Genomic DNA, 20,512 nt, shown 5'->3' on the forward strand with positions numbered 1-20,512 from the left:
GGGGGGGGGGGTGTTGTTTCGTAGGTACGGCTGTGGACAATTTTCGAGATATTTTTGTATTTCATTTGTTTTGCGTTAACGGCGTTCCATAAGTTAATGTCACACCGACACAAAGTTCTAAACGACGAGAATTATACTCGTGTGGCGGTAAAAAGGAAAGGGGATTCTGAAAAAACAGGTATTGTCTAGGTGTGAAGGCTATCTTATTTCTACATAATTTTCAATAAGTGTATTTTTATAAATAGAATATTAGCTTTATAGTGTGGTACAACTAGGCCTGGGCTTTAGGCTAATTAATATTATGGATTTGCTTTTTAAGCCTAGCCTAGGGCTAGGTAGAGTGGATGAATCCCGAGTGGATAGGGCCTAGCCTAGGCCTAGGGCCTAAGTCTTCCTTGCACATCCTCCTTGGCCGGGAGGATGATCGGTGGATCACGGTGCTGTAGTTGCCTGGGCCTAGCTAGGGAAAGCCTACAACTACTAACTACCGCGTAATATTTCACAGTGGTTACGTTTCTGCCTACCAATTCCTTATTGTATCTCATCTTCATCGATTTAGGCAGAAATATATCTTTCTATGCATCATGTTAACTTGTTTGCTGCATGTTGATGAGCTTACTAGCCTAAATCCCTAATTAAAGCTCTTAACCTTGTATTTTTCAAGAATACTGATGTTGCTGACTAGGTATATACTTTCTGGAAGTGCATTCCAGTCGATGATGCACTGGCTTATCTAGAAGTCTTGAAATGGGGGTGCTGATGGGGGGGGGGGCTCAGTGATCAGTTGAGGGGCACTAATTCGCAAAATAAGCTGATTTTTTACTACTTGACTGTGATTTTTTGGGGGGGAAGACGGGGGAACGAGTAATTTTTGGGGGAGCGTGCCCCACCCTGCACACCCCTGCTAGATACGCCACTGCGATAATGCAAAACTAAACTTTGTGGGGAATATGTAAGTATTCCTAGTATGTTAGTAGCAAAGCCAGATTCCGGAGGAGACAAAATGTTGATACAGTCAGTATGTTTTGACAACTGATATTTCTTAGACACAAAAATAACGGTGTTTGATGAAAAACTCCGGAATGGTACTGTATTTAAAAGCATTTACCAAACACAGTGTTAACTATGTAGTGTTAAATAAATAACCACACTGCTGTTTAAGATGTACCTAATTTTTATTTTGTTTGTTGATGTAATTATTAGCTTTATTACGATCTTGATAACAATTGATAATGATATATTTATTTTAGCTGATGAGTTTTTTGTAAATAAATAAAGTGACTGTAATTCTTCATATATCTTATTTTTGAAAGATAATTTAGTGTAAAACTGATGGAGATGGAAGGGTTTGAAGACCTTTTGCAACAGGCAGAGCAGTTGACAGCTGACGTAGACAGCGGCAGTGATCTACCAAGAGTCGAACGTAACATCCATCAAATTGTTGAAGCTGGTCAAAGGCTATGGTCGAGAACAGCACAAACTGGGCAGCCAGACACTGCCAATGTGAAAGCGTAAGCTGTGTTGATATTATTAATCAGTAGCAGTTCACGAATCGAGTTGCCGAGCGGTAAGGCACAGGCGCTGCTAGCTACAACCTTAACATCGGCGCTGGTTCCAGTCGCTCCTCGCCCATGGTTCGGTTGGTAATAATAATAGTGTTGTTTTATATAGCGCACATATCCATTTAATGTAAGATGCTCAGGGCGCTTGATATGTGGACTAAGAACTCGATCAATGACTTTTTTTGCCCCTAAGGGTCACTTCGTGTCTGTGTTACCCGGTAACCTGTACCAGCAACTCTCGTCGTCCACCACAGGGGCTGTCTATTCCAGTACACTGGGGTGTCCCCCTACTCATCTCGAAGGATGTACTGGGTTCTTTATAGTGCACACGAGCCATTGTATACACTGGGCCTACGGTTTATAGTCCTTATCCGAGAAGACTTGTTCTATCACCAGAACCATAGGCCGTTCGAACCAGCGCCGATATTATGGCTGTAGCTTGCGGCGCCCCTGCTAACTGCTCGACCATTCGACTCACCAGTAGAACCAATCTTATCACCGGTAGAACCAAGTCTTATCAGATAAGGACTTAAAATGGAGGTCCAGTTTATACATTTGGTTTGTGTGCACTTTAAAAACCCCATTGCTTTTTTCGGAAGAGATGGGGTTACCCCGATGTTATGGTTTATTTCAGCCCCTGCTGTTGTGGAATGTCAACATGTATCTACCATGAAGCACCTCTTTACGGTTGCTAAGTAGTCATGGACCACGCCCATACGCAATTCAGAACAATGACGCTGCACGTTATGGGTTTTTCTCCTACTTACACCAATAAATTTATGATGATATACCTGTCAGCTTTATTGACGTCTGATACAAGAGACAAACAAAAATTTTATATAGCGCCCTCTGTGTAAAAAATCATGAAATATAGTGCCCTATATGTCATTTTTTAAAATTGTAGTGGTGGAACTGCTACAGGTGTCAGTCTGTATAGCTTCATTAAAAGAAATTTATAAGGCCTGTTTTCATATTTTAATGACAAATTCACATCATTCACATTTTTATGATTTTTTGGGTATATTCGGCCAAATACATTTTACCTTTTATGAAATTGTTATGATGCTTGAGACTCTACTCTACAATGCGTGAAAGTTGACAGGTTTACACATAGATGTGTTTTTAGTTATCCCACACTGATATTGGACTTCGCTACCAGTCATCTCTTTTTGTTTTGACTTGTGGAATGTCTCCTGAAGCCCTACTGGTGTGAATGCTAAATTCTAAAGTAGGAAGGCCTCAAGATACTTCAGAAAATTTTGGTGGTGCAGTCCAGTATCAGTCTGAAAATGTTGGCAAATTGCCAAGACAACATTACAGGTACTCAAAAATTATTTTTGGGTTCAGGATAAATTTTTAAAAAGCTTAACATACTTATTGATGTTGATGTAAAATAGTACTGTACCATTATTACAATGTATTTGAAATAAATAAATAAATATAAATAAACAGATTTAAAATTAATTTAGAAATGAACATTGCTTGTAGGTCGATCCTGCTTGGATCTAAAGGTCTTGATGTGCCTAAGATCTCACAGCGCCTTGAAACACTCAGTGCTACAAGGACCCTTGAACCACTGGAGCCAATTGCTGATACCGATATACAGGTAAACATACAATGTTGTATGCTTCAGCAACATATAATTTTAAAGTTATAATATATTTCATTCCTATCTAAATACTGTAAAACAAGAAAATTTTTTGCGCATTAAACTTTTGCGAAATTCGTGAATGGTCCAGATTCGCGAAAGTTTCATGCCGCAAATAATTTTCGCAGCATTTATTAAGTACCGTAAGTATTGGAGAGTGCGTAGTACTATCTAAATGTTGAATCAGTTTCAAGAAATGAGATTTTGATTATTGTAAATCACTGAATTACACCAAAAATTAATTTTAACTTTTTTAATGATGATAATGAACAATAAACAGCAAGAATTGTCGGTATTACAAACCCGATGTTTTTAAAAAAAATTGTGTTTTCTGGATTCGAACCCAGGATCCTGAGATTGGGAGGTATTTTAACACTAGCACTGCACTGCTCCAATACTGATTATACAGTGTTTACAGTAGGACTCCTGTCAATGGGACACCTTCCAGAACAAAAATTGGGTTTCCTTATAGGGATTTCTGAATACGGGTTGACCGTAATATGTTTTCACTCACTTTGCAGGCAAGGAAGCATTAATAATGAATGTACCAAAGGAAGTGTTCTGCTCGGTATAATTAGACCACCGTCAAAATTCATTTATTGGTTCTTGCATTGATGATCTAAAGTCGGCCACTCACTGCATTGCACAACGGATCCAACTTTGCTGGGACAATCAGCAGACGACGGATCCAACTTTGCTTGGACAATCAGCAGACGACGTGACACCGTCTGCTAAATTGTCAGTGGCAGTCTGAACAGATCTCATTATAAAACGATCTAATGCGCGTGCGTCATCGTGTTACATTAGGGGCAGTGAGTGCTCAGCTTTAGGTGTTTTGTTTTATAATTCTTTATATTTTCAGAGTTTTCTGAGAAATGAGAGAGAAAATGCTCTTTTAGCTGTTATTGAGGAAACTAAAAAGAATGTAAGTTAAGCTGTACACTGTCTGATATGTTTTACAGGATTCCAATCATTTCTCTTACATTAATTCCATCCTTCTGAACACATCCTTCGAGACTTTCATAAAGCTATGCAATATTATATGTTATCTGATTTCTCTTCTTTCTTAATACCAATATAAGGTATCCAGTTTATATATTCTTTTTTCTGGATTAATTAAGCTCCCTGAAGGAGTGAATCTCCAGGGAGGCTATTATTTCTTGTCGTTGTTGGGTAAAACATTCGTTACCACCATAACTAAAGTTTGGTAAGTCATTGATTTCAAACTTGGCAGAATGTAAGTTGGTAATAAGAAGATGGATGTTTTTGAGGCATGTGTGAATAAGCTAATTGTTTATTTGCATAATTATATTTCACTAATCAGGAAATTTACAATAAATACCATCATATTTCCCATAAATTTAAATCCAGCGATTTCCTACCGTAACCTTTATTAATCTAGGCCAATATAGACCTTACAATCAACGATACACCCGCAACTTGTTAAAAATCACCTCAAATATCCTTATTTTGCGATTTAATTCCCCTCACCTAATCATTGAGCCCCTCCATTTCACATTCACGATCACCATCAGCACGTCCCCCTCCATTTTAAGACTCCTAGGTATGCCACATGCCAGTGGGTGAGGAAGATGACCGGAAAGTATTCCCCCCTCGCCCACCCATAATGCCATCATAATACTCATCCTAAACACAAATTCGAATGCTACAATTTCAGAAATCAAATGTGAAGATATAAAGGCAGCCGACTGTCGAGTACATAACAACTATCTAGCTTAGGCTTTCCACGAAAAAATGAGGCCTAGGCTAGGCCTAGTTTAGTACAGTATATTGCGATGCAAGGGTGGTAGATCATTTAATCAATGATATCGTGTTATCGTCTAATACATTTAAATAATGTGTATAAAATTTAAGACTGCACCGCGTTGGCGCCTGCAGGAATATTGCGATTAGTCGTGGATGATTCTGACAGATTTCTGGAAAAACAAATGCTTGAAAACCATGCTAGTTGGAGAGTATGACTTATCTCTCCATTTTACTGCTGGACAAGTTATGGCAAGCAGCATGTGGTGTTTATTTGTGTCTTTTTTGATAGAAGTTGAAGCGCTGTGCCCATGGGATAAACCATGTACACCCATTTTAAGTCCTTGCTGAGTACTGAGGTGCGCATGCGTCAAGAAAAAGTTTGTGGTTTGTTTTTTTAACTTGTAACGTGTTTAACGAAAGCAATTTTGTCCAATATCGTAGAATACAGTTGGATTATTTCAATTTCATTGTAAAATAATTTAGTTTTTGCTTACTCTCTTAGGCGTTAAGTACAGGAACCTGGTCCCTTTGTTGCCTACCAGACTCTGTTTTGTGAGAAAAATTACTGTATATTGTGAATTATGAATGCATTATCAAAACTCTGTACATTACTATTACAATATTAGTTTGTTAATGTGTTAAGAATGATGTGTTTGTAGACATTCCGCCAAGCAGAGAAGCACTTCTGGGACAGCATGCATAGTGAATGGGAGTCAGAAAAGCAACGACTTTTAAACGCTCTGATTGGATCGGGTCAAGACCTTCTTGATTACGCTCCCGAACGTGATTCAGCTGTCGGGGACTCGGTGATAATGTCAAGTCGAAGTGGCATGGATCATGTGCAGATGGGGTATAGTAGACAGGTTCGTAGAACCCTTTACTCCTATTTTTCTTTCTCTTGTATTCTTGTCATGCCTAGAGATGCATCACTTCACAAATGCTGCTAGTTGTAAATGTGGCAATGTCAAAAGAAAGTGAAGTGGATGTGCAGGAATTAATGCAGCATAGCTACGGGCAATAATGCAGCATGACGTGCAATAATTTAGCATGATGGGAAATAGTTAATATTATTGCCTCCACTGGGATTGAATTTTGAAGTTAAAATGAGGACATCATCATTGACTTAATATAGTAAGGTATTAAAAAAAATATAATAGATTATTATTCAGGCATTTTGTATGATGTTTACCCTTGATGTTTGGTTTGGAGGGCAAGCATCCAGACCACCAAAGTTCATGACTTCTCCATCCAATCCTGACTTATTATTTTTATTGTTACTTTTCAGATGTATTTGTTCAATGAGTGTGTTGTGCAAGGTGGCCTACCACCAGACATCCTCGATCTGTGTACTAAAGTTGCCAAGCAGCTTGATGATAAGGTAACCTTAATATTATACTGTGATAGTTAGTAATGTTCATAACCCCCCTCCCCCTTAAAAGGTGAACGGCAATCCCTGGTGCATATCCACACCAATCTATTGATCTCATGGGTTCCTCTATAACATATTTTGGCTCCCTTTTCAGCAGCCCATGAGAAATTATAGATATTTTTGGAAATTATTTTACGCTTATAACTGAAACCATTGCTTAAATCCAATAATGATTCAAAATAATTTCCAATTAATATACAGTACTTCATATTTTCTCTATATTGTTTCTATAGTTTATCCTGGATATTTGGGATATGGTGCATCATATGACATCTGTACCATTAGTGTCAACCTCAACTGTAGCCGAAAATCGTAGCTCACAAAAAGTCCAGACTGCCTTTGTGAACCAAGCACTGAGATACCTTGAGAAGACCTACTGTCAGTACATTCTAGGCTACATTTCAGAGGCCCAGCACCAAGCCAGGCTTGGAGGAATACCAGGGATCTACCCATTGGTGCAAGCTTTTCTACGCATCAAACTACTGCCGCTGGGAATGCCTGGCCTAGAGGCAAGTTGTGTCTTACACTGTCCCAATTTTTACGTCTGTTTAATGCTGCATTTAAATTAATTACGTTTTTACTTAGTGTACATGACTAATTTTTCTTGGCAAATGTACTTTTTATTAAATGTGAAAAAAATAATAAAACATTTATTTCTATTATTGATTACTGTACAAAATTAACAAAGCGATTTATTTGAAATAAGCAGGTACAATGTAAGAGGTACAATTGAGATGATGTTTGAAGAGCTTTATAGTGATATTTTTATATTTATCTTTTACATTTTTAATGTATTTATATAGGTAATATTTCTTTGTTTTTAATACAAACCAACTGGAGAATCATTGACATTCGTATGCTTGTTAAAAAGTTAAATTCAACACAAATTTTGCTCAATTAACCTTTTAGAATTTATTTTTTAATAAATGTGTTCTATTTTTTTTTTTAAATCATTTATATATATTTTTTTTTAATCATTTATAACTTGGAAGCCACAATAGGTAAGAAAACACCTTAAAAACTATCCTCAGCTCTATTGACCAAGTGTTTTGTCCCCGTTGAACCTTAGCTCCTTGATTGCCACTTGCGGCACCCCGGAAAAAAAAGTCACTGTGATTGATTGATCTGTTCTTTCCTTAACCTAGGAGGCTGAGGTTGATGGTCTTCCATTATGGCCCATGGTGTATTACTGCAAACTACTGCCGCTGGGAATGCCTGGCCTAGAGGCAAGTTGTGTCTTACACTGTCCCAATTTTTACGTCTGTTTAATGCTGCATTTAAATTAATTACGTTTTTACTTAGTGTACATGACTAATTTTTCTTGGCAAATGTACTTTTTATTAAATGTGAAAAAAATAATAAAACATTTATTTCTATTATTGATTACTGTACAAAATTAACAAAGCGATTTATTTGAAATAAGCAGGTACAATGTAAGAGGTACAATTGAGATGATGTTTGAAGAGCTTTATAGTGATATTTTTATATTTATCTTTTACATTTTTAATGTATTTATATAGGTAATATTTCTTTGTTTTTAATACAAACCAACTGGAGAATCATTGACATTCGTATGCTTGTTAAAAAGTTAAATTCAACACAAATTTTGCTCAATTAACCTTTTAGAATTTATTTTTTAATAAATGTGTTCTATTTTTTTTTTTAAATCATTTATATATATTTTTTTTTAATCATTTATAACTTGGAAGCCACAATAGGTAAGAAAACACCTTAAAACTATCCTCAGCTCTATTGACCAAGTGTTTTGCCCCTGTTGAACCTTAGCTCCTTGATTGCCGCTTTCGGCACCCCGAAAAAAAAAGTCACTGTGATTGATTGATTTGTTCTTTTCTTAACCTAGGAGGCTGAGGTTGATGGTCTTCCATTATGGCCCATGGTGTATTACTGTATGCGGTGTGGTGACTTGGAGGCAGCCTTGCAAGCATTCAATAAGGCCTCGTAAGTTGATAAATTTCAAAGCATCATCATTATCAGCCACTCAGGTCACTGATCTACCACCACTAAATTATTTGTTTTAACTTTTCAACTTATTTTTCAGAAAAGATGTTGGAGAAGTCAGAGACTTTTTGCAGGAGTATATGCATAGTGATCAAAACAGGTAAAAGGCTTAACTGTATTTAAGAGCATAGGGGCAACATAACATTATTATTATACTGTTTATGCTAAGCTACTGAGCCTGAAGAATATACTATATATATATATTATATATAATTTCTTACCATTTAATTTGAAAAATGAAAAAATATTATTTCTACAACTTTTGTAGGTGCATATTAAAAAATTCACAATTTAAAAGAAAATTTATCCAATTCAAAAGTGGTATATAAAAATAAAAATTTGTTCCCATGAAGCCTGAACAAATTCACATGTTAACATTTGGAGAAAATCAATAATTAAGTTTAAGGACATATTGGTATATTTCATCAGGTGTTCATCTTAATAGATTTTATACCAATTGTAGTATTATAAATCATTTTGTCGGATATATATTACTCTTTACATATATTTCATGTGTACATAACATAAGTAATAAGTTTATTTTTTTCTTTTGTGCCAAAAGTTATTTAAGAAATAGATTGTATGTTTCTAATACTGATGATTGTGTCACTTACATTGATCAGGTTGTCACCAGCCAGTGAGACCAAGATCAAGTTACAATACAGAAGGGAAGCACGACACAGCAGTGACCCATATAAAAGGTAGGTTTTGTGACACAATTTATTATTGCTTGGCTAGTTATTTATATTAAAATTTTTAATACTTTTGTTTTTCAAAATATATGTATAAACATGTATATGTTTGTATGTGACTGTTAATGTCCTAGATATTGCAATGGAGTTTGATTTTCAAAGTAATGAATATGCAACTAGATTATTGCAATGGAGTTTGATTTTCAAGGTAATGAATATGCAACTAGATATTGCAATGGAGTTTGATTTTCAAGGTAATGAGTATGCAACTAGATATTGCAATGGAGTTTGATTTTCAAGGTAATGAATATGCAACTAGATATTGCAATGGAGTTTGATTTTTAAGGTAATGAATATCCAAATAGATATTGCAATGGAGTTTGATTTTTAAGGTAATGAATATGCAGTGATTATGCAATGATTATACATATGTAATATCCACATGTGTATGGTAATGAAGTAGCTTGAATTGAACAACCTGTGATAATTCTATGTAAAGTAGTTGTTAGTACTGTGTAGTGCACAGATACAAAGGTAGACAGAACAGAATAAATAGTGCTTGTGATTGGAGGTGTGAGGCTCTTTCTCTTTGAGTAGGTGTGGTTTGGGTGCAACACCCTAAGCAAGGGCTACACAGCTGCAGTCTCGCACAGCTCACACGACTTGCTTGTTTACTAAGCAGTTCTACTTTCTAAACTCCTTGGTTTATGTTGTATGTGTTTTTCATTTGTTGTGTCTTTGTTGTTTTGTTAAACTATATTTTATGGTGTTGCTTAAGGTTTTCTCAGGATATTGTGCAGTTTATTCACCAAAGTTTCCTGAATTAGAAAGGTTTGGCTTCTACTTTGCAAACATTTTTAAAATGTGTACTATAAGTGCACAGCTCCAGTGCCAGCTATTTCAACAGAGCCCCTGTAAAATCTTTGCATGTCACGGTACCCCCTTTATTGCTAACTTTAAATTCGATTCATGTAAAAAAAAGTGAAATATAAGAGTGATTGATTGACTTCCTTTTTTTTTTTTTTAATTAAAACCTTCTACAAGCAGAAGAGTATCTACTCTGCATTTGCTTGAAAAATCTTAGCACTCTCTTGAACTTGTCTAAAAGTACGAAGCCTTATAATTGGGTAAATTTATTTATTTTTTTGCTTTAGGATTGTTTTTTGCGTTCTTGGGAACTGCGACCCTTCAGACAGCCACTCCGAAGTAGCAGATAAAACGGACGACTATCTCTGGCTTAAACTTAGTCAAGTTTGTTTAGACCCTGATTTAGGGGCAGCCGCTGATCACACATCGCTCTCTGACCTCCAGAGACAGCTGTACCAAGACTACGGAGAGGTTCATTTCAATGCCCAACAGAACCCTCTTCTGTACTTCAAAGTATTGTTACTGTCAGCTCAGTTTGAACCAGCCCTGGAGTTTTTATGGAGGAACGAGGCCCTGAGTTCTCACGCTGTGCATATAGCTATTGTGCTGTTTGAGATGGGCTTACTCAATGTTCCTCAAAGTATTGGTGCTCAGATGTGTATGTATAACCAAGCTATTTTCTTGTTATTATTAATAAGGCAAGACTTTATTCCTTGTAAAGTGAAGTTGTTTGAATCAGAAGAAAATATCTTTTGAATGGCAGGTGATTAATATATTTATCTTCGTCATTCATCTGACAAAGCTTGGTGTATATGCAAACTATTACAATATAAATGCCCTTGTGTATATGCAATCATTTAACTCTCTTGTCCAATGATGATAACATCCTTGCGCACGTAGTATGGCCGTAAGGTCATGTGCTTGACAACCATGGCTCCCATTGGACGGTCCAGTGGTCTATCTGATGGGCTGAGGACAAGAGGGTTGTGAAGGAAATAAACAAATTCTATAAAATATGCTGCCAAACTGAGGAGTCATGTTTATTTTGTTTTTTAAAGTAAGTAAAGTATCAAATGATGCTGAACCAATGAGACGACTGAATTATGCCCGTCTAGTGAGCTTATATGCAGCCAAGTTCCAGACTACAGATCCCAGAGAAGCCCTCCAGTATTTTTATTTGCTTCGGTAAGATAGACATGATCAAATATTAATCTACCTTCAGTATTCGGTAATATAATATAGACATGATTTAATTTGTACTGTATATAATATTGTGCTAAGTATAATTAAATATTTGACTTGTTTGTTGTAAATTTTAGTAAGGTATTAGCTTTTAATTGAAAATCAGAACAAGAAAACATTTTCCTTGTTAATTAATGAATTAGACGGTCTGTTAAAATTTCTTGTCCAATGATGAAACCATCCTTGCGCACGTAGTATGGCCATAAGGTCATGTGCTTGACAACCATGGCTCCCATTGGACGGTCCAGTGGTCTATCCAGTGGGCTGAGGACAAAAAGCCAATAAAAAAAAATAAGTTTATAAACATTAAACATTTTGAGACAAAAATTAACCAAAATGAGAATACATCATAGAGCTATTAAAGAACTAGATGCTGACAAGATGGCGAAGCAATGCAGAGTTATGTATGTGTACCATCCAAGATGGCGGTCGAAGTAAAGTGTCACCTTCAGGCTTAGTATACATATTATTACCATAAATAAGCCCTCTGACTGACTATTATTTCATTAATGATAATGAGTAATGGTAATAACAAATTATTAAACTATCGTAGCCAAAACGAGGCCAAGTGGAGCATCTTATTCAAAAATAAAGTACGAAGGATCTTAGGCGAAATTCGATTGTTGGCTAAATCTATGGCAGCCATCTTGGATGGTACACACACACAGCTCTGCGTATTTCGAACATCGAATACATTGCAGTTAGCGCTCTAGTATTCTTATATCTCTATGGAATACATTAACATGACTGGCATTGATCAATAAAGACTAAATGAGACTTGAAAAAAAATTGAAAATTGACTGTTTAATATGCTGTATTAATGTACTGTAAGATTTAAAATGATGGGTCATTTACTGTAATCGACAAATTTATGAGTAAATTATTATGGCTTCTTTGTACTGAAGTATAAAATACATTCTTATGGTAATTACTCAGTTTAGCAGTACACTGCTTTTGGAATGGCAAGCGTAAAATGTATGACTTCATAGAATAGACTCATTGAATCCAGTGGTATGTATAATATATACCTACAAAATGTTTTGTGAATTTCTTACAGGAAACTGACCGATTCCAAGGGAGAAAACCTATTTACCAAATGTATTAGTGAATTGGTAACCGAAACCCGCGAGTTTGAAATGTTACTTGGCCAAATAAAGGAAGATGGAACACGCCGGCCAGGAGCGATTGATAAATTCCAGGACAATACACAACGGATCATAGAAACTGTAGCTAAGGATACCGAAAACAAAGGGTTGTTTGAGGATGCAGTTAAGTTGTATGACTTGGCAGATAATTCTGAGAAAGTGTTGGAGTTAATGAATAAATTATTGAGCCCACTGGTGTCAAGTCCACCGACAACGCACTCTAATAGGGACCGGTTACATAATCTAGCCATAAGCATTGCTAAGAGGTATGTATATTTATTAATTTAGTGATGTTTAGTTATAATTTGTTAATGTTACTATCATCGCAGTGACACCAGCCATACACAAGTGTGTAAGTGGTTGAGTGTGAACTACACGGCTTCAGCTCACGTGTGGTGTGAACTGTTCTCTTGCCAGGCAGTACATTTTGATTTGTCTACATGTGGTATATTTAACCCTATTGGGAAGTGGAGTGGACAAGTGGCAATGCAGGGGAGCCCCTAACTATAGCCTTAACATGGGCGTTGGTTCAAGCCACTCCTTGCTCAAGGGTTGGTTGGTTGAAATAATTCTCCTCGGATAAGGACTTGTAATGGAGGTCCAGTGTACACACCTGGTTTGTGTGCACTTTAAAGAACCCATTGCATCTTTTGGAAGATGCTGTGGTTCATTTCAGCCTTTGTCCTTGTGGAATGATGTGAACATGTAGCTACTATAAGCACCTCTTTATGGTGGACCACGCGCCTACAGCAATTCAGCACAATGACACTGCGAGTTATTCTCCTACCTTCACCTTCACCATTTTATATTTCTTAACAGGTATACGAAGCAGTGTTTATCAGGGACGAGGGGAACCACAGATACTTTCTATCTTCTCCTTGATCTGTTTACCTTCTTTGATATCTACTATGCAAAAGATATTGACAGAGCATTGGACGTATGTGGCCTTTTTCTAATTTGCTTTCTTTATATTGGGAAATATATATATATAATGGGAAACCTTAACTAAATCCATCCTTTGTATTGTGCTGTCTTGTAAATCTACCTATTAAATAGATGTAATTGTTTTCTTCTTTTAATGTCACAGACAATTGAGAAATTGAAACTAGTTGCGTTAACGCCGGAGAGTGTAGATGACAGAGTAGCAGGCTTTAAACAATATAAAGATGAAATCAGGCGTAGCATGCCTGATGTCCTCATTGCGACTATGAATATATTATACACAAAGTACAAGATGAATCGCAGTAAACCGCCGTATACTCCTCGCTCCATGACACCACAGAGAGGCATGGATGGAGGCAAAGATTCTGTGAGTAGTCATCCGTGTGGTTATTCTCCATCTATCTTGTTTTTTTGGTCTTCCTCTTCCAGGTACAAGCTCTAGGTTGTCACTCTTGGTCTATCTATTGTCTTTAATGGACACTTCTAGAGAGTGCCAATCAAACTTAAGTGACCAATCAGAACAGAGTAAGGAATAGCAACAATACCCATGGGGCGGGGCTTAGTGCAGAGGTCCACCTCCATCTCATTCCTTTTATCTTCGCTACAATATTGTGTTATGTATATGTGGAACTTAATATTTTGTGTATGCTTACTATTTCAGTACTTGGAGTATTTACGTCGACAGGCCAAGGCTTTGATAACCTTCGCTGGAATGTTGCCATACAGAATGCCGGGTGACATCAATGCACGACTTGTTCAGTTAGAAGTGCTCATGAACTGATGATGCATGCAAAGAACGTGTAAACTGTCAGGATATGCAATATAGGTTCATTGCATACACTCTTACAAGATATGAAACACACGAGTCAGAGCGCAAAATGCGTAATTTCATTGGGAAATCATATTTGGTTTAGGGTATATTAAAATACCTGTATATCCTATTAATGAATGACTTCTCGGGAATTTGATTCAGAGATACATGTGTATTATTTGAAATTTAGATGTATGGGAAAAATCTTACTCTTTATTGTGTTAGTAAAACTAACAAATAATAAGATTGAAAGAACAAATTCTGCATGCAGAAAACTTTTGTAGTAGGAAAATTGACTTAAAAAAGCAAGCTATACTATTATTAAAAAATATGCATAAAAGTATTAAAAACAAAATTTCATGAAAATATTGTCTCTGAATTATTCTGGTGATCATATAAATATGATCTCACCAGTAATATGTAAAGTAATGTATTAATTAATGCTGTTGGATATAGAACTTTATACCGAAATTTCAAAGCGCTCAAAGTGTGGACAAGCTTGTACAATAACTTGCTTCTCCCCTAGGGGTCTGTGTCTGAGCTGCCTGGGAAACCGGTACCAGCTATCTTTTGTCTGTCCACAACAGGGGTTATACAGACCAATACACCAGGGTTACCCCCTACTCATCTCGAAAAATATTCTTTAAAGTGCACATGACCCAAATTGTGTACCCTGCATCTCACTTTATGGAATGACTTTAAACGTTGCATTTGTATTGATCAGTGAGGATGTATAAATGTAAATATGTTCGTCTACCTGCCGCATCCAATCATACCAAAGATGAACTGGATGTTTACTTTTTAAATAGATATAGAAGAATGAATATGGGTTTGAAATTATGCTTGAGAGATGTGTTTTCCCATGCAAAATACCGAAACAATCATAAAAATCATTTTGAAATTAACTTGCTCATTTTGAATAACATAAAAATGATCAATTTGAACATGGATATTAGAGTATTTAAAAAATGTTTACCTACAATTTTACTGCGAAAAATAACAAACACTTCCAGCTGGAAGTGTTTTGTTTTAATTATCATTGTGCAGTATATAAAGTCGGGGTACATCTTTTTTTAATTCAATAATTTCTATGCTAAAGTAAATTTGTATGCAACTCTGTATGTTACTGCAAAATGAGGAAGTTAATTTCAAAATTATTTTTTGATTTTTTGTTTTCAGGGGACAGATGCATCTTTAATCAATATACACAACTTTCCAGAATTGTATAATTTATTTTGTCAAAGAACAATCAAACAATGGAACATGAAATTATGAGCTGGTACTGTGTATATAAACCAAGACAGTGTGGCCCTCAACTGTGAAAAATTAGTAATACTTTACTATAATTTTTTTTTCTCCTTCAAACATCATGTAATTTGCTGCTGCCAAGATACTGTGTTTACTTCATAACACTTTTTTCAATAAAAAAGAGTGATGGAAAGCTTTGGTAGTTTTATTCTGTGCATGTTTGTGGAACTACTTCTGTTGTAGAGAATGGGTACAGTACTACTGTACAAACAATATGCAACTATTAATGTGGTGTTCCAGCCTTTTGGATGTGTATAAACAAACTATTCAAAGAATATCCCCAAAAGGTGCATAACACGAGAGGCTTACTGTCCTATTGAAAGGGCACATGCATTATAATTTTTAAACCAAACCAATGACTGAAATAGGTGGGTATGGAATTTAGAGGACAGAAGATGAGTTTCCTTTTTTTAGATTAAACAGCTATCATTTAAAATGTTGGAGAAAGGCGGTTTCAACAAAAATGGACATTTACTTGCAAACATAACAAGACTTATTTGTATGGATGTATTTTTATACTTATTTAATAACAAGTTGGAATTACTTCAAGGTATATATCTGGGTAAATATACAGAATTCAATGACAACACTACAATAATTCTTAAACCACTGTTTCATATTTACATATAATGTAAATACTGTACATATGAAATAAAATACACAGCTAACTCAATGTTATTACGAAGCTTTCGATTTACGTGACGCTAGAACGGATTCACTCGTGCGTGACCGTCCTATCCTACATTCTCGCATGCGCATTATGTCGTCGTGCAATCAAAAGCTCCCTAATAATAAGTAACTACACAAGCCTTAAGCTGGGCACTCGTTCTGCAAAAAAATTGCGAACCATCTGGCGAATTAAGTACTCGGTCTTATACTACTACTGTACAATTAATCTCAACTTCACAGACTGGTTTTAAATTAATAAAACCCAACTTTGAAGTATTATACAAATTATTAAATTATCAATAACACCCGATGTAAAAGATTTATTATTTTGTTACATTTGCTCTTTTGGTACAGTATAATGATGATAATGGTGGGTTTTCTAACAATTGACAAGATAGACATGTTAATTATTTATTATACTGTATTGCTCAACTGTGGAAGTACCGAGTATTTGAACAATCAATTGCAATTTAGTAGACATTTTATAATGAAATATCCAGTTGAAGACTTGCCAACCTGACCTTTGTTTATTGATCAGGTCAAGTATTAATCTCTGCTGGATAGCAAACTCGGTGTAAAATCCTACAGTCAATTAATCTTCATTTAATAAGTAGTAGTAACCATCCATCCTATCTTTTTGAAAACAATGCTACAAATTCCCAAACATGGGGAAGTGAAAAATGGATAGTACCAAGTAGACTATTTACTCAGAGAGAAACGGCAATGCACTTGTTTCAGTGGTTGCTTCAGGGCGGAACAGGACCATCCCCCCCCCCCATCAAAGAACTTTCCAATCATTTCGTTGGAGAACACTCACTAGAAAAGCATTTTCACATTCTGAATGTACAATTTCCGGGCATATAAGGTGCCTATTCTTAAATTTCACTCCAAACATGATGGAGCCGAGGTGGATTAGGATCTTTTTTTCAGGGGCCTTGGATTGCTCGCCGGGGAATTTCTGGCACCACTCTAGAAACAGGATGAACAATCATGGAGCTATAACAGCTCCATGGTATACCATATAATTGATATTGCAAACAAGTAAACCCCCATTCCTGAGAAATACATGCTAGCATTCTATTCCAAGAATATTTAAAACAAAGAATGCTTAGACAACTCTAGTAATAATAAACGTGTCATCCAGTTTCCATTCAGAAATATTTGCCACCAATAAGTTGATAGTTTTTGGACTTCAGATCAAAATTGAAAAGTGATCAAAAAACAAACTGGTGGTAGGTAGCTTTACTTTGTGATTGAGTTCAGGTATTACACAAAGCATCAATACCTTTGTTAATTGAATGAACAAGTCTGAATATAAAAGTTCACTCTGTTGTTTTTGTGGATGACGTTGGTTCTGGAAACTTGCAAGGTGTAATCAGTGTTGTGTTTTGGCCTTCACTTTATTGAAAAAATATTCATCGAATGGTTAGTTATTTTACTTTCTTTAAATATAGTTTTTTATAATTTAATTTTTTCTCGCAGGCCAGAATAATTTGCTTCGCGGGGAAAATTTGGCCCGTGGGCCGCCTATTAAGAACCAGGGCTGTATATCTTTACCATTTACTATTTTTATAAGAAAGAAAAGAAAACAAAAACTCACTGCTTTGTAATCTAGAAACATTTCTTTAAACGATATGAAGTCACTGAATGTTAACAGCATTTCAAAAATCTCGCCATCAAGTTGTTTCTTTTTTGACCTCTTTCTGTAAAGCAACACAACCATGCAAAATGTATTGTTTTTGGACTGAGTTATAAAAGTATACGGTATATACCACATAACTATAGTTGAATAACCAAAATGAGTCCAATATACATACACACATACTATATACATTGGATTGAGATGAAATTTAATGCAAATTACAGTACATTTATAAAATAAATGCAAATTAAATCAATATAACACAAAGGAACGCTGAATCAACAATAGAACTAGACATCAGATAAAGAAATAAATAGATGCAAATTTATAGATACAAGATTGACAAAGTACTTCATTAGATAAAAAAAAAAGTAAATTACAATAGAAACATGCTGCAAAGACAAACATGTCCCTTTTCAGGTGAATGATTTTTTTTGCATTTAGTAAAGGCAGTCTTTCCAAAAAGATAATTATAATTAATGGGACCTTTCTTTGAGTTTTAATTTGTTAGTAACCTATATCTCTCATATTTATACTGTGATAGAGAACATGTTGAAATTTAGAGAATAAAACTTGCTCAAAGAATAACATTGAATTGATTAAATAGTGAAACATACACATCAAAAATGCTTTATATATTATTTAGGTAAATTTATTGCATAGAAGACATACAAAACTAGTCTAGCATACAGTATGCTGAATTGTGCGACTGGAAAAAATTATGAAAGCCAAAAACTGGCAATTATAGATTTAAAAATCTTTATTACATAATGATTTAACACACCAGCTAAAAAACAATGGAATTCAATGTAACAGGAATGCCAGCAGTTGAATTAGTATTGCTTATTTCTCTTTGAGGCCAACTCTAATTATCGTTCTCTTTCATTTTAAAGTACTGTACTTAAAAAAATTAAATAAAATATAAGGCTACTTACTGTAATTGTTGTGAAAAATCCTCCATACTAAAGTCAGGTATTCTTGATGTTAATTCATCTTCGATATGTTTGTTTAGCAATGAAACCTACAAAGAGCAAAATAAAAAATAGAGTTAAACCATAAATTACGGGCAGTACTGGCCAGAGGCATTTATGAATGCAGGTCATAAGTCAAAAGTAAATTATAAATAAGCACTGCACTACTGCAGCACAAATTGCAACAAAAATATTCATTATATAACTTACATAATTGTTGAATATTTCAGTGTAGATTAGCTTATTTTCTTCTGTGTCTTCAAATTCTTTGTAATGTTTTTCCATGAAATCTCGTTGAAGTAGTTGGAATGCATCATCTTTACAATAAAAATAACAATATCATTATTTTAATAAAAATTATGATAAAAGAGTAACAACATGAATAATGATAATAAAAAAGAAAATTATAATTTTAAAATTTCAATTGTTAAAAATAATGATTATATAAAAAATAAAAATAAATTAAAGATTTTGGATTATGTAATAACAAAAACAATAACTTATTAAACACTGCTTTCACTAAAAAAGGAATCAGCTGACTCACCCATTATGATATCTTCTATATGCCCAATGGTAATATCAAATTTTGTGTCCGAAACACTGGATCTGCTGATAAACATAAGACATTTGTTTAACTAATAAAATAACCTTATTGTCAATGTGTTTTAAATCAATTAGTTAGTGCCAATTGAATTCATAAACTCTTAAATAATGTGCCTCTGTGCTACACTGAGTCTTTGCATGTCAGATATCTTCAGCGAGGTACAAGTGTATACTGTATAAAAATTCACACAAAATGATAATTATAATGTGCTTTAATTATTTTACATACACTGACTTGGCAAGCTCCTCCTCTTGAAAGTCCATAGATTCAACATCTTCTCCTGAATAAAACAATACAGGAACAGCACATATTATTGTTCATATTAACCTTTCTTTCTGTGTAGATAGCTGACAGTTACAGTACTACTAGAATTCTTATGCTTATTCCATATTTTAGTCAAAACGGCAATGAAAAATACGGCAAAAAAACCAAAACGACTTTAAACACTTTTAAACCAGAATGTCAATGGACCAAAACGGCAATAAGTCAAAACGGCAACTCATGGCAATAGGCCTAAATTGTCATAGAAGTTAAAAAAACGAAAGGACAACGACGACAGCAATAACAATAAATTAATAATAAAAATAACAACAACAATAATAATCCTTTGGTACTTACTTGTCATTGCCGTTTTGGTATGTTGCCGTTTTAGTTATACTTATCATTGCTGTTTTGGTTTATTGCCGTTTTGGCCTGCCACCGGCGGCTGGGCTAGGCCCTAGCTTACGCGACAACTCTCGCACGGACAATCGGTCTACTTCGTCTAGGCCTAGTAGTACGTAGGGCCTAGTAGTACTACTAGGCCTAGGCCTAGCTTAGGACCAACTGTAGTTTGGCTACTCTAGGCTTCCCTGGATAGCGATGCAAAGTTAAAAAGTCGTAAAAATTAGAATAATATATTATATATTTATAATGCACCATTAAATATCAAAACAATACCTGATGGTCCAGGAAAACAGTTTTCTATTTGTGGTGGTTTCGACTGCCCTTCGAAGCGATTGTATGCCATCTCTAAGGTTAGTCTCTCATCCAAACGGCTTTTTCGAAATTCGATGAGAGTTGCCAGGAGATTTCAACTAAATTCACCAAATTTTACGGAATCAAATTCAGAAGAAAATTTTTACTTTATCAATTATTTTGAATTTCTGATGTTAATAATGTTATTGAATTCCGTAACTTCGTATTTATTTTTAT

At 35.1% G+C, this 20,512-nt stretch overlaps 2 protein-coding genes across 4 annotated transcripts; one reads left to right on the top strand and one right to left on the bottom strand.

The window, feature by feature from the left end:
- Window positions 1-110: 110 nt before the first annotated feature.
- LOC117105153 (nuclear pore complex protein Nup93-like) lies at window positions 111-15,565 on the top strand. 3 transcript variants are annotated; one of them, XM_033246230.1, is made up of 17 exons: window positions 148-175; window positions 1,071-1,076; window positions 1,312-1,511; window positions 3,051-3,168; window positions 4,073-4,135; window positions 5,637-5,840; window positions 6,263-6,355; window positions 6,640-6,915; window positions 8,268-8,365; window positions 8,466-8,525; window positions 9,049-9,126; window positions 10,272-10,642; window positions 11,043-11,169; window positions 12,284-12,637; window positions 13,191-13,308; window positions 13,459-13,680; window positions 13,975-14,116. In XM_033246230.1, the coding sequence occupies exons 3-17, from the start codon at window positions 1,333-1,335 to the stop codon at window positions 14,092-14,094; spliced, it is 2,481 nt and encodes an 826-aa protein (XP_033102121.1). In that variant the 5' UTR covers window positions 148-175; window positions 1,071-1,076; window positions 1,312-1,332; the 3' UTR covers window positions 14,095-14,116. The 3 variants fall into 3 exon arrangements, with proteins under 3 accessions (XP_033102129.1, XP_033102112.1, XP_033102121.1); XM_033246238.1 differs by lacking the exon at window positions 1,071-1,076 and having other exon boundaries at window positions 111-178; window positions 1,314-1,511; window positions 13,975-15,565; XM_033246221.1 differs by lacking the exon at window positions 1,071-1,076 and having other exon boundaries at window positions 111-189; window positions 1,314-1,511.
- Window positions 15,566-17,423: 1,858 nt separating this feature from the next.
- Window positions 17,424-20,439, bottom strand: LOC117104990 (ADP-ribosylation factor-like protein 2-binding protein). The gene is made up of 7 exons (XM_033245973.1): window positions 20,258-20,439; window positions 19,547-19,598; window positions 19,259-19,320; window positions 18,925-19,031; window positions 18,679-18,764; window positions 17,640-17,804; window positions 17,424-17,499 (listed from the first exon to the last, which is right to left on the bottom strand). Exons 1-7 carry the CDS (start codon window positions 20,325-20,327, stop codon window positions 17,424-17,426), a joined length of 618 nt encoding a protein of 205 aa, XP_033101864.1. The 5' UTR covers window positions 20,328-20,439.
- Between the last annotated feature and the right edge of the window lie 73 nt (window positions 20,440-20,512).

This window comes from Anneissia japonica, unplaced genomic scaffold (genome assembly GCF_011630105.1).
Source record: "Anneissia japonica isolate Jap-2015-1 unplaced genomic scaffold, ASM1163010v1 scaffold640_len1575945_cov177, whole genome shotgun sequence".
NCBI classification, from domain to species: Eukaryota; Metazoa; Echinodermata; class Crinoidea; order Comatulida; family Comatulidae; genus Anneissia; species Anneissia japonica.

What these genes read in the sequence shown, in the direction of transcription:
- LOC117104990 (XM_033245973.1), bottom strand. Translation starts at nt 20,327, where the DNA reads ATGGCATACAATCGCTTCGAAGGGCAGTCGAAACCACCACAAATAGAA. An exon ending in GAGGAGCTTGCCAAGTCAGT is followed by an intron (nt 19,321 to 19,546) that starts GTATGTAAAATA and finishes GTTTATCAGCAG; the next exon opens with ATCCAGTGTTTCGGACACAA. An exon ending in TATAGAAGATATCATAATGG is followed by an intron (nt 19,032 to 19,258) that starts GTGAGTCAGCTG and finishes TTTATTGTAAAG; the next exon opens with ATGATGCATTCCAACTACTT.
- LOC117105153 (XM_033246238.1), top strand. Translation starts at nt 1,333, where the DNA reads ATGGAGATGGAAGGGTTTGAAGACCTTTTGCAACAGGCAGAGCAGTTG. An exon ending in CAGTATTTTTATTTGCTTCG is followed by an intron (nt 11,170 to 12,283) that starts GTAAGATAGACA and finishes AATTTCTTACAG; the next exon opens with GAAACTGACCGATTCCAAGG. An exon ending in TGGATGGAGGCAAAGATTCT is followed by an intron (nt 13,681 to 13,974) that starts GTGAGTAGTCAT and finishes TTACTATTTCAG; the next exon opens with TACTTGGAGTATTTACGTCG.